Source organism: Bombina bombina, chromosome 6 (genome assembly GCF_027579735.1).
Source record: "Bombina bombina isolate aBomBom1 chromosome 6, aBomBom1.pri, whole genome shotgun sequence".
In the NCBI taxonomy this organism is placed as follows: domain Eukaryota; kingdom Metazoa; phylum Chordata; class Amphibia; order Anura; family Bombinatoridae; genus Bombina; species Bombina bombina.
Genome location: NC_069504.1, coordinates 659,767,854 through 659,782,677, shown reverse-complemented (window position 1 = coordinate 659,782,677; position 14,824 = coordinate 659,767,854). Strand labels below are relative to the sequence as shown.

Below are 14,824 nucleotides of genomic sequence, written 5' to 3'. Positions count from 1 at the left end.
ATATATATACACCTGTACATACATACACAGTATATATATATATATATATAAAGTATATATATATATATATATATATATAAAGTATATATGTGTGTGTATGTATGTGTGTTTATGTGTGTATATATGTCTGTAAATATATATATATAACCATATTAATATATATGTGCACACATATAAACATATAAATATGCATATTTAGACATGTATATATGTATGTATCACTATGTTAAAGCCCCTTGTCTGTCTTTTTTGTTTTCCTCACATCTTTGAGGCCTTATAACTATCGTGTGCAAAAAAAAATAAGAATTTTATTAGATGGTGTTATTAAGAGTGTTATAAGTGTAACTGTACGTTGTAGTGCATTTTTTATGTGTTTTGTGACACTTGTTTCAAAAAACAGTTAACCAGAGCTCTGAGGACGCGCTATCCTGACGAGCGTTAACTTCAATTGCTCTCAAGTAATCGTGTTTACTTTTAACTTGTAATACATGCGAAAAACCTAACGCGTGCAAACACCCGCAATAAACCCCTTTTCGTTTGTGCATAACTGTTAGTGCTCCACTCTTAATCTGGCCCTAAGGGTGCAACAGGGTATACAGCAGCATAGCTAAGCCTGCAACAAGCTACATAGTGCCTGTTGCTCAAAGCAGAGGAGATAAGGTAGGCATACTCAAGAGTACTCAAAAACAACCAAACCATACACAATTTGTACACACATGTATTAAATAAGATGGTCCTATGCTGTATATGCCAACATTTTCTGTGGGAGTTGTCCTAATGAGCCAAAGAGTTACCATGTAAAAAGCACAATTTCATACACATTATCACACTTCCTGTTAATTACACTCTACATTTAAACAGCTTCTACTTTTTTTAAAGGGTCATAATACCCAAATGTCTAAACACTTGAAAGTGATGCAGTATAGCTGTAAAAATCTGACTAGAAAATATCACCTGAACATCTCTATGTAAAAAAGAAAGATATTTTACCTCAAAAGTTTCTCAGTAGCCATATCCCATTGTAAAGGACTTCTAAGCAGCAAACCAGTATGTCTGTCCCGGGACAGCGGAAGGAGCGAGCTTTCGTGCACACTCATCTTATTTCCTTATTAAGTGTAAGGAAGTTAACAATGAAATTTCATGAGTTAAGTCAAATCTCATGAGAACACAGTAAAAGAGTTCATGACCTCAGCACTGTTGATGCTGATTGACTGCTGTTCATTTCTTTAATTTTTTTTTTTTTTACCTGCAGCTGAGCAGCAGCTGAGTATAACTTTTTACACAGAACTTACTCTGCTGAGCTGAGGAGATTGGGGAGGTAAAATATCTTCCTTTTTTACATAGAGATGCTCAGGTGATATTTTCCTGTCAGCTTTTTACAGTTATACTGCATCAGTTTCAAGTGATTTAGCATATGAGTAAATGTCCCTTTAATATAACATTTGCTCTTTCATATAAAAGATAGAAAAAATATTAGTATAAAGCCTATTTTTATGGGCTTCTTGAAGAAATAAGCTAGAATTACCATCTTCCTCACTGGAGCTTTTAGGATGCCCATGGGGCAAGTAGGTTAGCTGCACTTTCCTATTAATACCAGAGAAATGTCCGTACCTGGAGAGAAAACAAAATCAAACTGAATATGCAAATTTTATTTTCCACCTCCGTAAAACCCAAATCAGATCAGGTGTTTTTATTACTAATATTCATAATAGTTTCATAGCTAACGTACAATTTAAAATGTGACAATACGAACTACATCATACTATTCCTTATTTCTATGTGCTACAAAATATGACACCTTTTCAATCCCACCACAGTCCTCCACCCACACATCTTAGGGATCCTTTAGGCAAAGGGGTTTGTATTTACTGGTATTCGTTTAGAAAACAAAATTGTTTTAAAATTGTTTTACTAGCAATAATCTCAAGGAAAATGTCTTTGCTTCCTAGTTAATCAGTTTTAAGCCACAGATCAAATGGGTATTAAAGTCAATTTGTCATGTAGCATTTTATTATGTTTGTTTGTTTGTTATTTTTGTTTTTTTATTATATTAATGCTCTGAAAAATAGACCTTTTTATTCTTATGCATCTGGGGTGTGTGACTATCCACTAACAGAGCTTTGAAAGTCTTCCTTATTAACCAGTGAGATCTTATTCTTTAAATAAAAAAATCGTTAACCCCTTAGCAAAAGCCAACATCTTTTGGGCATTTAGGAGTGTAATAGCAGAAAGATTTCTGAATGCCTCGGGCATCTGAACAAGTAACTGCACTCATAGATGAAAGACTGTATTGTTTGTTGTGTACAGGTATGATTTAAACTATAGTTTAACTTCTTACAAAATCAGAAAATGATAATGTTTAATAATATGTGTAATTGTGAGGAAGTTAGGGTGTATGGAACTTTGACTACAGAAACAGATACACAGAACAAATTAAAGTATTTTTTAAAGCTTTACTGACTGATTGAGTAAAACAGTTGGTAGTTCAGATTGAAGATCACAAAAAAAGGCCTTATGCAAATCACTAAAGTCTTTTAGCAGCAACAAAGTCCAATAGACACTGGTGTTTAAATTGAGCAGCAACAAAGTCCAATAGACACTGGTGTTTAAATTGAGCAGCAAAAGGTAAGATGACACAGAATACCTGTTAGTAAGAGCAGGCACAACTGATCTAAAGAAGGCTGTCACTGGTATGGTAAACACAGGTTTCTCAGCTGGCACAGTATACCCAGCGGGTACTGTTGGTGAGACTGTCATGGGATACCAGACAGGTACAGTAGGCACAGCTTCAGGTGAGCATACACTGGTATCAGGTTATTCTGCTTGACTTCAGGAACCAGGTGAGCATACGTAGGTGCAAGGTAATTATGCTTTGGTCTCAGGAGCAAGGTAAGCATACACAGGTATCCGGTAAGTATGCTTTAGTATTCTGGAGCAAGGTGAGCACATGCAGGAACCAGATACGTATGCTCTGGCCTTAGGAGCAAGATGAGCAAGAGACCAGAGTGATGGTCTGGATGAGGTTTTATAGGAACTCCCACATCTGAGTCCTCCAGGTGGGACTTCCTATAATTTGGACATGGTCACTTTTAATTTAGACAGTGCGTGGCCATGACTGACTAGAGAGCTGCATCCTCATCTGAAGACAAGCTGAAGTCTCGGCGTCCCTCCACGTGAGATGCCAAGAAGGAGAGCAGTACTCTCAAAGTTCACCAAGACCGGGCCCCTCCAACACGGTATGGTAAGTAAAATACATAAATAAATTGAGAAAGCAGTAATGAAGAGCCAGGATATCCTAACAGAAAAAGGTAAATATTGGTTTTGAAGTGGTCTGCAAAGTTAAATGTAATTTTTTTTAAACAACAGCATCCTGTGAAAAGTGTTTTCGGATGGACTGTGGCATCTCTGTCGAATTCTGTCAATGCCAAATATTGCTCGAGTTTTTGCAGTGCAAAGTTACATGTAGCCTGTAAGCTGAAAGGATCTCCTGAGCTGAGGAAACCTTTTTTCTGTTTATCGAATCCTTAAAAAAGGGTACTGTCCTCTAAAGGAATGCCAGTCCGAGCCTGAGTGCCTGAGGTTTAGTCAAAAAAATAACTGTCTTGAAATAAAGGGTGGGGCCGTGGACTAACCATATCTGGAAATAAATAAATAGATTTATCAAGTAAGCATAAATCCTGTGAGTGAGTCCACGGCTTCATCAATTACTGTTGGGAATCAATACCCAAGCTAGAGGACACAGATGAATAGAGGGGGACAAGACGGGCAGACCTAAACAGAAGGCACCACCACTTGAAGAACCTTTCTCCCAAAAGAAACCTCAGCTGAGGCAAATTAATAAAATTTGAAAAATTTGAAAGAATATGCAAGGAAGACCAAGTCGCAGCCTTGCAAAACCGATCCACAGAAGTTTCATCTGTGAAAAACCAAGAAGAAGAGACAGCCCTAGTGTAATGAGCCATAACTCTCTCAGGAGACTGCAGCCCCACAGTCTGAAAAACAACCAGAGAAAAGAGAAGTAGCAGTAGCTTTCTGATACCAAGAAAACAAACAAAAACAGAAGAAAAAATATTAAGTATGCACAACATCCAAATTGTGCAAACACGTTCCTCAACATATAAGAATGAGGACACAGAGAGGGAACAAAAAAATTACCAAACAAAATTTCCACTTAGGATAAATAACCGCCTTATCCGAAATAAGATAAAGCGAATCACACTGCAAAGCCGAGAGTACCTAAACTCTCAGAGCAGAAGATATAGTAAAAAAAGAAAACTTCCAAGATAAAAATATTTAAAATCTATGGAATACCATGGCTCAAACTGAGCCTACTGCAAAACCTTAAGACCAAGGTTAAAACTCCAACAGACTAAAACACAGGCCTGATACTAACCAGGGTCTGACAAAAAGATTACACATCTGGCACATGTTACACACTTGTGTAAAAAGTTTAACGCAGAAATCTGACCCTTCAGAGAACTGACTAACAAACCATCCTCCAGACCTTCCCCGAAAAAGGGCAAAACCTCTAAGAATCCTGACCCTACATCCAAGAGTAGTCCTGGGATTCACACCAATCAGGGAATTTACGCCATGCCTTATGGTAAAAATTACCAGAAATAGTCATGCAAGCCTAAATCATGGTCTCAATGACCGATTCAGAAAAACCTCAGAACTAAGCATTCAATCTCCAAGCAGAAAGCTTCAAAGAAAACGAAAGTTTGATGAAATTATGGACCCTGAATTAGAAGGTCCTTCCATAGGAACAACCACCAAGGTGGAAGAAACACATCTTCACTAGGTCTGTATACTAGATCCTGCGAGACTATGCAGGAACTATTAAAATACCGATGCTCACTCCCATTTGATACGAGCAATGACTCGTGGAAGGAGAGCAAACTGAGGAACAGGGATGTCAGACTGAAATCCCACGGAACCGCCAGGGTATGTAAAAGAGCGGTCTGCTGATCTCTTGACCATTAACATAACTTGGAAGCTTGGCGTACTGCCATCTCCAACTCCAGCACCGCCCATTTGAGGGTTGACCTGGAGAACATCTCCGGGAGAAGCGCCCACTCCCCAGGATGAAAAATATGACTGCTTAATAAGTCCGCTTCCGGTATTAACTCCTGAAATGTGAATAGAGAAACAAATGTGAGCGTACGCCCACTGAACAATCCACGCCAACCATGGCAAAGGAACTCCAGATTCCTCTCAAGTGGTTAATGTAAACCACTGAGATGAAATTGTTCAACTAGAACCTGAAAAACTGGATAAGACAACTGAGGCCAAGCCATCAGAGCATTGTAGATCACTCTCAACTCCAAGATGGTTATGGAAAGAGCAGACTCCTCTCAAGTCCATAGTCACCAACCCAACAGGCTAGTGACCGTGGTCACTATTACTCAAGAAGGTCTCCAGTAGCATGTGCCCCGAGACAGATGCTCTTGAGAAAACCAAAAGAATCTGGGGAATGCGGGCAACGATCCCGCTACCTCTCGCAAGCTAAGCGAGCGATCTACCACTAATTCCCCTATCTGATCCACAGGGAAGAATCTCATGTCGACAGATCTAGATCTATCCTCCGACAAAGAGCCACAAGATCTCCGGTCCACTATCTGAACATGCATAACAGCAGACTCTCAGATGGAATCGAGCAAAGGAATGATTGTCCAATGAAAGAACCATCAGACCAATTACCTACATACATTGAGCCACTGAAGGGCCAAACAGAAGAGTACTGAAAGAAACAAGAGGAAAGAATCCTCTACTTTCGGACCTCCGACAATTTTTTTTTAGAGATATGGAAACTAAGATAGTCCCTAAGAAAACTACCCCTGCAGCTGGAACAAGGGAATTCATTTACAGTCACTTGCCATCCGTGGGAATGAAAAAAGACAACAAGATCTCTGTATGAGAGTTTGCTTGTTGAAAGATGGCGCCTGAATCATTATGTCGTCCAGGAAGGGCACCACAGCAATTACGGGAAACCTGATAACTGCCAAGATAGCCCCCCCTGGGAGCCGTGGCAAGGCCAAAGAGAAGAGTCACAAGCTGAAAGTGTTTGACAGAAAGACAAAACTCAGGAACTTGAAAATACACGTCCTCCAGGTCTATGGTCAGCATGAACTGACCCTTTTGAACCAAAAGTAGAATGAAACCATCCGGAAGGGGAGGAGCTAGCAGCATGCTGAACGCTAGCACCAAGCTCTAGTTTGAAGGGCAAGATACAACTCCCGTCTGCGTCTATCCTTGGCCAGTGAGGTATAACCCTGACCTGGATGCTTTCACAGCAGAGACCGGTATCCCTTATGCAGATTGACTCTGGAGCTGAGTCGCTACGCTAAGGCGTTCTGAAACGGATCTACTCCATTCTGAATATCAGACAAATCCTATTCAACAACAGTCTGAAGTGGAGCTGAGACAGGGCTGCGGTAGCTCAGGGTGGCGATCACGGAGGTGTCCGGGATTGGCGCTCTTTCAACTTACCGCGGCTGGAGAAGCTCCCGCTCAGAAGACCTACAGTCTGTCCCTACCGTTCCACGACACAGGAAGTGTGCACTCCGGACCCGGAACCGCCAAACAAAGACGGATCTGCTTGCTTGAGCGAGCGAGGCTCGGAGCTGTGCCGGACTTGGGGGTAGGAGTTACGCTGTCTCTGGCTGGTAAGGCTGTTTATTCCTCCATAATTTGGGATTGACTGTTGTTACCCCACTGCATAAAGGATTCTATGATGACTTTGGTCTAATAATTGGCGGTACCTAAGGAAAGGGTAAGGTCCGAAGTCTACTTTGGACTTGTATATTACATGTGGGTTTGATATTGCCCTTATCCAAATATAACTCTGACACCCTATTAAAAGAAGCTGGGGAGAAGTTAAGAAACATCTGCATTTGTATTTTGATCAACTTGAGAGACATTATGGGCAATCCAGGACTTTTTTTTTAACAATACTAAACTAACTACCTAAAAGTTTGACTAAAGCATTGACAAACATATGGATGTAGTTTTTGCTATTTAGCCCTTACTATGTTACTGTCATATAAATCTGGGTAAAAAGGGTTATAGAACTTTAATACTGTCCGCTTGGTGTCCCAACTCACTCAAATCTTACGAGGGAAATTAAACCTAAGTTTAGCCCCCAGAGGGGCCATTAAAGCTTACTGTTACTTATACTGGGTCAGGAAAAACCCTCTGTTACCTGAACGTGTGGGAGCCCCCTCTTTTCTGCTTAGTCTGGTTAGATATATTTTTTCTTCTTTTTTTTTTATTTCAGATAATAAATTTAAAGTTTAAGTAGAAGAGGAAAGATTGAACAAGGGTTAAGATCATAGAAGGTTAAAGCAAGAGGTCTTAGTTTAAAACTCTAACTCTATTTCCCAGGTGAAAGCCGATAAAGCTATCTGTATTTAGCGGGCTTTTTTTTTTTTTTTTTTCTTCAAAAGTTAACAACCTGAGATCACTGTATCACTGTTTAGGTGGTGTGTGTATGTATTTTTTTTCTGTTTATTCACTTTGTTTGTTGTAGTTTGAATCTAGGCTCAATATATTACATACAGTGTTTTGTTTTTCACTATATATTTTGTTCAAGTCCTATGTGGACTATCTGATACACTTTAATTTTGCTACACGTATTAAGCTCCAATCCAGCAATATAGAAAGCTGGTCCTCTCACCTTACTTTTTTTGCTGTGTCTATTTACACAACTTTATTCAGAGGCATTATTTATGGCCTCGCATTATTCACTTTTGACTTGGCTGATCTAAGCACAGAATAGCAGTGAACGGACAATTTTCTTTCTTTCATAACATTCACCAAGGGGTCTGCACTTCTCACTTTTTCACTCTTTCATTAACTACATGGAAAGATATATCTCACATTCTAGACTTTCATCACCCAGCATGCCACCTAAAACAAAGGATAAAAAGCTCAAACCTAATGAGAACAGCCAAGAATTACAGATTCAGAATGAATCTGGTGCGAGCATTTCAGATAACACTATTTTAATACAACAGATCTCAGAGCTTATTATGCCACAATTTGAAGCTCTAAAACAAGAAATGGCATCAGTTACTAATGAAATAAAACAATTCTCGTCTCGTATGAATGAGATAGAATCTCGAGTTTCAGAGGTTGAAGATAGAATAGTAATACAAGAGCAGAAGAGTAATACACACGAAGATAAACTTTCTCAGCTCCAAGCCAAAATAGAAGAGTTGGAGGATAGGTCCAGACGCAACAACCTAAGGGTTGTGGGGTTGCCAGAAACTCCTGAGTTTCAGGATCTGATAAGTTTTGCAGCTATCCAGCTTCCGAAATTAGTAGGGAGCAACATTGAGAATATAAGAATACCAATAGAGAGAGCGCATAGACTAGGAACACCTAGAAGAAACCCAGACGGACACACAAGACCTAGAGTAGTAATCATTAAATTCCTTAACTTCCAAGACAAATTTCACATTCTCAGACTCTATCGGAAAAATAATAATATTACCATAGGACCAAATAGAATTCTTCTTTTCCAAGACTTCTCAATGGAGACCCAAAACAAGCGAAGGGAAATGGCCCCATTTTGCTCTCAATTAATAAAAGCCAATTTTAAGGCTAGACTTGTATACCCCGCAAAGGTAATTTTGGATAAAGATGGCGAATCTCACAGCTTTACTAAGCTTGAGGAGATAAAGACATATTGCCACAGTTTAGGCCTTTAACAACATACACAATAGTTGGCAAAATAGCCTCAAAAACAATCTAAAAAAAAATTAAAATAACAGAAATTATTTTGTCTTTGGTACTGGGAACTAAGATAGATAATAAAGTCCCATTTGACTCCCTGAAAAGGATTAAAGAAACTCACGATCTGTTGAGAGGGAAAGGTAGAGGAGTGGGAATATGTGGTGAGGGGTCGGGAGGTCCGTTTTTTAGCAGTAATAATTATTCTTTTTTTTTTTTTTTTTTTCCCCATGAAGGTTGGACTACCCCATGTTTTAATTTTTCCTTGGTTTGAATGGTTAAGTTAAAATTTCTTTCCTGGAATACTGGTGGGATATCATGCCCAAGTAAAAGGAAGCAGATAATTAGACATCTTGGTCTTTAAAAACCAGATGTAGCACTTATACAGGAGACCCATCTTAAACCTAAAGAAGCCGCTAAACTCAAAAGTAAGTGGGTGGGGGAGGTAGTGTTTACCCCATATGATAAAGCTAAAAGAGGACTGGCTATTTTGATTAGCAAGCAGCTGAACTATAATATAATCACAGTGGATAACGACCTCAATGGGAGATATCAAATTCTTGAGATTGAAATCAATGGTTTTAACTTTGTATTTTGTAATATCTATGGACCAAACTGGGAAGATATTAGTTTGAAACTATTTCTTTACGCAGGGAAAAATTTAGTGGTAGCTGGCGATTTCAATATGGCCTATTCATATGTTCTAGATAGGTCAAGATCCAGGTACGCACCCAGGAAAGCTAGGGAAACAGATATTCTCCAAATATTTTGCAAGAAATTAGCATTACAAGATGTATGGCGGGCACATAATCCGGACCGCCGGGAATACACATGCGTTTCCCGCGTGCATTCTTCTTTCTCTAGAATTGATTACTTCTTAATAGCTAAACATATGTTGAAGATGAAGGTACGCGCAGACATTTGTGACATTGTGATCTCGGATCACGCAGTGATTACATTGGAGATAGGTTTGAGCGATAGAACCCCTTCAGGGAATCATAGAGTACATTTCCCCCAACATCTTTTAAACAATCTCCACTTTAAAAAATGGATCCAAAATAGATGGTTTCAATTTAAAGCAGATAATAAGGAATATTTAAACAAACCAGAAATTTTCTGGGAAACGGCCAAAGCAGTTTTTAGAGGGGAAATTAAGGCCTATATGGCAAAAATGCGGGTTATTTGGGGGAAAAGAGAGGAGCAGCTCTCAAATACTCTAGCTAACAATTATAGGAGATATCTCAATAACCCTTCGGTTGAACGATGGCAAATCTATAAGGACAGCAAGTCAGTATATGATATATTCTTAAAACAACACTCGGTTTCAGAAGAAACCAAACTGAAGGCTCTCTATTCAGGAGCACAAGGGGTCTCAGCTAAATATTTAGCTACAATTGTTAAGATTAGGAAGCAGAAAAATTATATTCCAGCAGTCAAATTTCGAGATATTAGAGTAACAGATCCCCTAGAAATAAGAGAGGCTTTTTTCCAGACATATCAAGAATTATATGCAGCTAAGCAGATCAATCTCTCTTCGAAGCAACAGTTTTGGCAAGGGGTGACTTTACCCCAAATTGAGACAGAAGATCTACGTAGGCTTAACAAACCGATTTCAGTAGAAGTTGTCAATGCGATAAAAAGATTAAAACTGGGGAAAGCACCTGGACCAGACTCCTTGCCCGCAGAGTTTTATAAGCTCCTGCTTGAACAGATTCCAACAGTTCTAGTTAATTTATTTAATGAATACTTTATTGGGAGCAAGTCCCAATCCCCCATATTCGCAGCATCTAACGTAGTTCTGATACCCAAGAAAGGTAAAGACTTGGAACTCCCTCTATCATATAGGCCTATCTCACTTTTGAATCAGGACTATACAATTCTTACATATATTCTGGCTAGTAGATTGAAAGTTCCCCGCTAGGATATATGGTGCATCCCGACCAAACTGGGTTCATGATGGCTAGAAATCCGGTTAAAAATTTAAGGAAAGTCCAGTTGGTCCTCGATTATTATTGGAACAATTTTGAAAGACAGAGACACTCTCCCAAACCAGATCTTGCACTTCTCACAATCGACGCTGACATCTTTTCACGGCATTGGGTAAATTTGGTATATCAGGCGCTTTCCATCAATTCATCAGGCAGTTATACGATAAGCCATCTTCCTCAATTATAGTTAATGGAGAAGCTACCGAGAAGATAATGTTGGGTCGTGGTACTCGGCAAGGGTGTCCCTTGTCGCCCTTTCTTTTTAATTTATCTCTTGAACCACTAGCAATTTACCTAAGGCAAGAATTGCAGGGCATCCAGTTAGGAAGGCATAAGTTAGTTCTCTCTCTTTTTGCTGACGACCTTTTATTATTTCTTAGTAATACGGCAACGTCTATCCCGCGATTATTAAATATTTGTAATTTGTTTAGTTCATTTTCAGGGTACAAAATAAACTATGCAAAATCAGAAATTTTATGGATACGTAAACCTACAAGTCTAAACAACTTTCCTTTTATAGAATCCACTCAGATTTCCTATTTAGGAATTAAACTCACTAGGGATCCTAATCTCTGGTATGAGCTTAATTTCAAACAATGCATCAAGGCCCTAGCTACCAAATTACAGAGTTGGAGTAACCTCCCACTCTCACTTACAGCACGAATTATGCTGATTAAAGTGGTGTTATTTCCCAAACTCCTATATTTTTTGCAGAATCTTCCACTGCTCTTATATAAGAAAGACTTGATCTTCCTCAACCAGTCTTTCAATCAATTTATTTGCAACGTAAGAAACCTCGGATGTCCTTACTTAAGTTAACCCTACCAAAAACTCTTGGAGGGATGGCCTGTCCCAATCTGAAGTTTTATAACTATGCAGCAGTAGCTAAGTTCGCTCTAGATTGGATCACTGAAAAGAATCTCGTCTCATTTTATGAGATGGAATCTTGCCTAATAAAACCCTTTACACTAAAGGCTATCATACATCATACAGCTAGCAAACTACCTGATAAAATTAATCAGTTAATTACCTTCAAATTTATTATACATGCTTGGCAGAATATTTGTAAGGAGTTGGCAATAGAGTATCGGAAATCAGAAGTTCTACCAATCTTAGGCAATCCAAGTTTTCCAGCGGCCTTGATTCCTTCGACATTTGGGGCATGGGCGGAAAGAGGAGTGATTTATGTATCACAGCTATGCGAAAATGATAATTTCAGGCTCCGTTCGTTTGAAAGTATCTCTCAACAGTTTAAACTCCCAAGGTCAAGCTTTTACGCATATTTGCAACTCAGGCATTGGCTTGAGGATTTGAGACAAGAAACAGGTCCTGAGATAAACAACAGCGAGGTTAAGCAAGTCATAACACATTATCGTGAGGGGGTGAACACTATCTCCCAATTCTATGATACGATTATGAAGTCTCTGGGTATTAAGAATATCGAGGCTCTGACGAATAAGTGGCTCGAAGCAAATCTGAGGGTAGAGAGTGAGACCTTAAAGCAAAGTATTAAACTTGTTACTGGAGCCACATGTATGAGTGCATGGAAAGAATCGCATTTGAAAATATTAAATAGGGTTTATCTCACGCCAGCTAGGCTGGCAAAATGGAGTCAGGCTAAAAGTAATTGCCCTAAGTGTTCTAAGGAAAAGGCAGACTTAACACATTGTTTCTGGGATTGCCCTAAAATAACCCAATTCTGGCAGAAGATTAATTTTTGGGCTAACAAGACAATGGGGGTAAAGTTTAAGCTGACTCTAAATCAGATATTCTTTCTAGGTAATTACACTGTGGTTGTTCCCAACAACAGATTCATTAATTTGCTCATACTGACAGGTCGGAATTTAATATTGAAAAATTGGAGAAATCACAATCCCCCTAAATTTACAGACTTCCTGAAAGAAGTACAACATCAAATGGTGATGGAACAATGTAACTTAAGAGCTACCAATCCGAAACAGATTATTAGATTCTATAACAAATGGAAGAACTATATTCTTGCTCTCCCTGTTGAGATGCAGAGACAGGCGGTCCTCCAACATCAATCATCTATTTGGGTACAACAGCAAATAGACCGTGGTATCTTTCCTAAATTGTGGTTTAGGAACGAATAAAAGGAGTTGTCCTCCCCAAAAAAAGAGAAAGGGGAAAAAAAGGAAAAGGGAGAAGAGAAGGAAAAGGAAAGAAACCCCCCCCCTTTTTTTTTTTCCCGGCCCCCCTCTCTTCCCACAAGTCGCCACCCAGATATCAGATCGGATTTTTATTCCAAGTTTTCTATCCTTTAAGTTAGCGAATCCACCACACAATTTCTGGAGAAGAAAGAGACAAGGGGGTATATTAAGATAAGCAGAATCAAGAAAGGGGAGAAGAAAGGGAAAGGAAAAATTTCATGTATGCTAGAGTACCAATGGAGATTAGGTTTCTTATCTATTTTACTTTTACCTACTCTTTGGTGGCTGTATCCCTTTCATCCTTTTTCCTTTTTTTCTTTTCTTTTTTTTTTAAAATACATATCCATTTTATGTTAGTAGCATATGTTATGTATACCTGAGTTTGTATAGAAGACTTTAAGTAACAAATTAATGTAACAAATTGCTAAGTAATTGCTGGTATTGTGCATTCTTGGTAGCTGTATGTTTTTTTTTCGCTGTAACTGGAAACATGTATGATTATTCTTTATGTTATAAATATTTAAAAATAAAAAAATTAAAAGTTAAAAAAAAAAAAAAAAAAAAAGAAGAATGAAACCCCTGGTTTCCAACTTAAAGGGATGGTACCATTAGAAAAAAATTGTTGAGACACATTAGATCTACCATATTCCCTCCTTTTCGGGAACCACAAACAGGAATTAATAGAATTCTAGACCCTCTTCCCTTACATGAACTGAACCTAGCACTCATAGGGAAGAGAGGTCCCAAACGCACTTCAAAAATGTCTCACTGTTATCTGGCCTGCAGATAAATTGAGAGGTGGAACCTGTCTCTGGGAGAAAAGGTATGAATTCTATGTAGAAAACCTGAGATACTATGACAACACCCTATCTGGGACATCTCATATCCATGTTTGAAGACAGAGAGATTTAGCCCCCCACTTGGAAACCAAACCCGGATTGGGGGCAAACTCCTTTATGTCTATACATCTTGTCTTGCGGTAGAAAAGACCATTTTCCACCCGTAATATCAGAAATATTCCTGTCAAAGCAAGATCAAACAAGGTCTTACCCCTTTAAGGAAGCGCCAGAAGCTTGAACTCAGAGGAAAATCCACTGAATATAGCCACAACGCCCCGCAGGTTAGCTTAAGAACTTTAAATCTGTTCTGGATCTCCCGCAAAAGAGTACCTACCAAATTGGAATCAAACCAGGCGTCGCACCAATAGGATGCCGCACTTGACCCAGTGGCAATGCAAACTTCCATGTAAGCCTCCTGCTTAGTCCATTGATCCTGAAAAGAACAGCTATCTTCTCTAGGAATCGTAGTTCTCTTAGCCAGAGTAGAAATGCCCTACTACTATAGGCACCGTTCGCCATGATATTTAATGGAGACAGCGACAGGAAACATCCTTCAAAATACAGAAGACAGGAAAAAATGGAATCCCTGACTTCGCCCATTCCTGTGAAAAATCTCCTTTAACCATGCACAAAGGTGTTCAAGCTTAAATCTGAAGGATATTACTTCAGTATCGGATTAAGGAATTACATTGTCTTAATCTGAGACTTTACCCTCAGAGCTACCGACGCATCCTCCTCATCAAACTGTGTAGCAGTAGGCAGAACAGAAACCTTTCAATTTGAGTCTCAAATTTACTCTTGCGTTTTCCCTGAAGAAAGGAAAAGCAGATAAAGCTGCAGATATCATAGAGAATACTTGAGCTGCAAAATCTGCAGGCAAATACACTCCTCTAGGAGATTGAGAGAAACCGCAGGGTACTGCATGTGACGCCATAAAGGCTTGGGATGATAAAGGAGAAAGCTTTGGCATTGCATGACCAGCATCATCCTAAGAGACATGAGGCTCAAAAAAATTATAAAGGAATCCTCCTTTATATTAAAAACATAAATTATGACTTACCAGATAATTTCCTTTCGCTCAATACAGGGAGAG

At 39.0% G+C, this 14,824-nt stretch overlaps 1 protein-coding gene across 3 annotated transcripts in view; it reads right to left on the bottom strand.

Annotated features, from left to right (window-relative positions):
• PPIP5K1 (diphosphoinositol pentakisphosphate kinase 1) overlaps nucleotides 1-14,824 on the bottom strand; it is a 488,970-nt gene that overhangs the window by 306,979 nt on the left and 167,167 nt on the right. For all 3 annotated transcript variants that reach the window (XM_053717727.1, XM_053717728.1, XM_053717729.1), the window contains exon 14: nucleotides 1,526-1,611. In XM_053717727.1, the coding sequence (XP_053573702.1) occupies nucleotides 1,526-1,611 (86 nt within the window). The remainder of the gene's footprint in view (nucleotides 1-1,525; nucleotides 1,612-14,824) is intronic.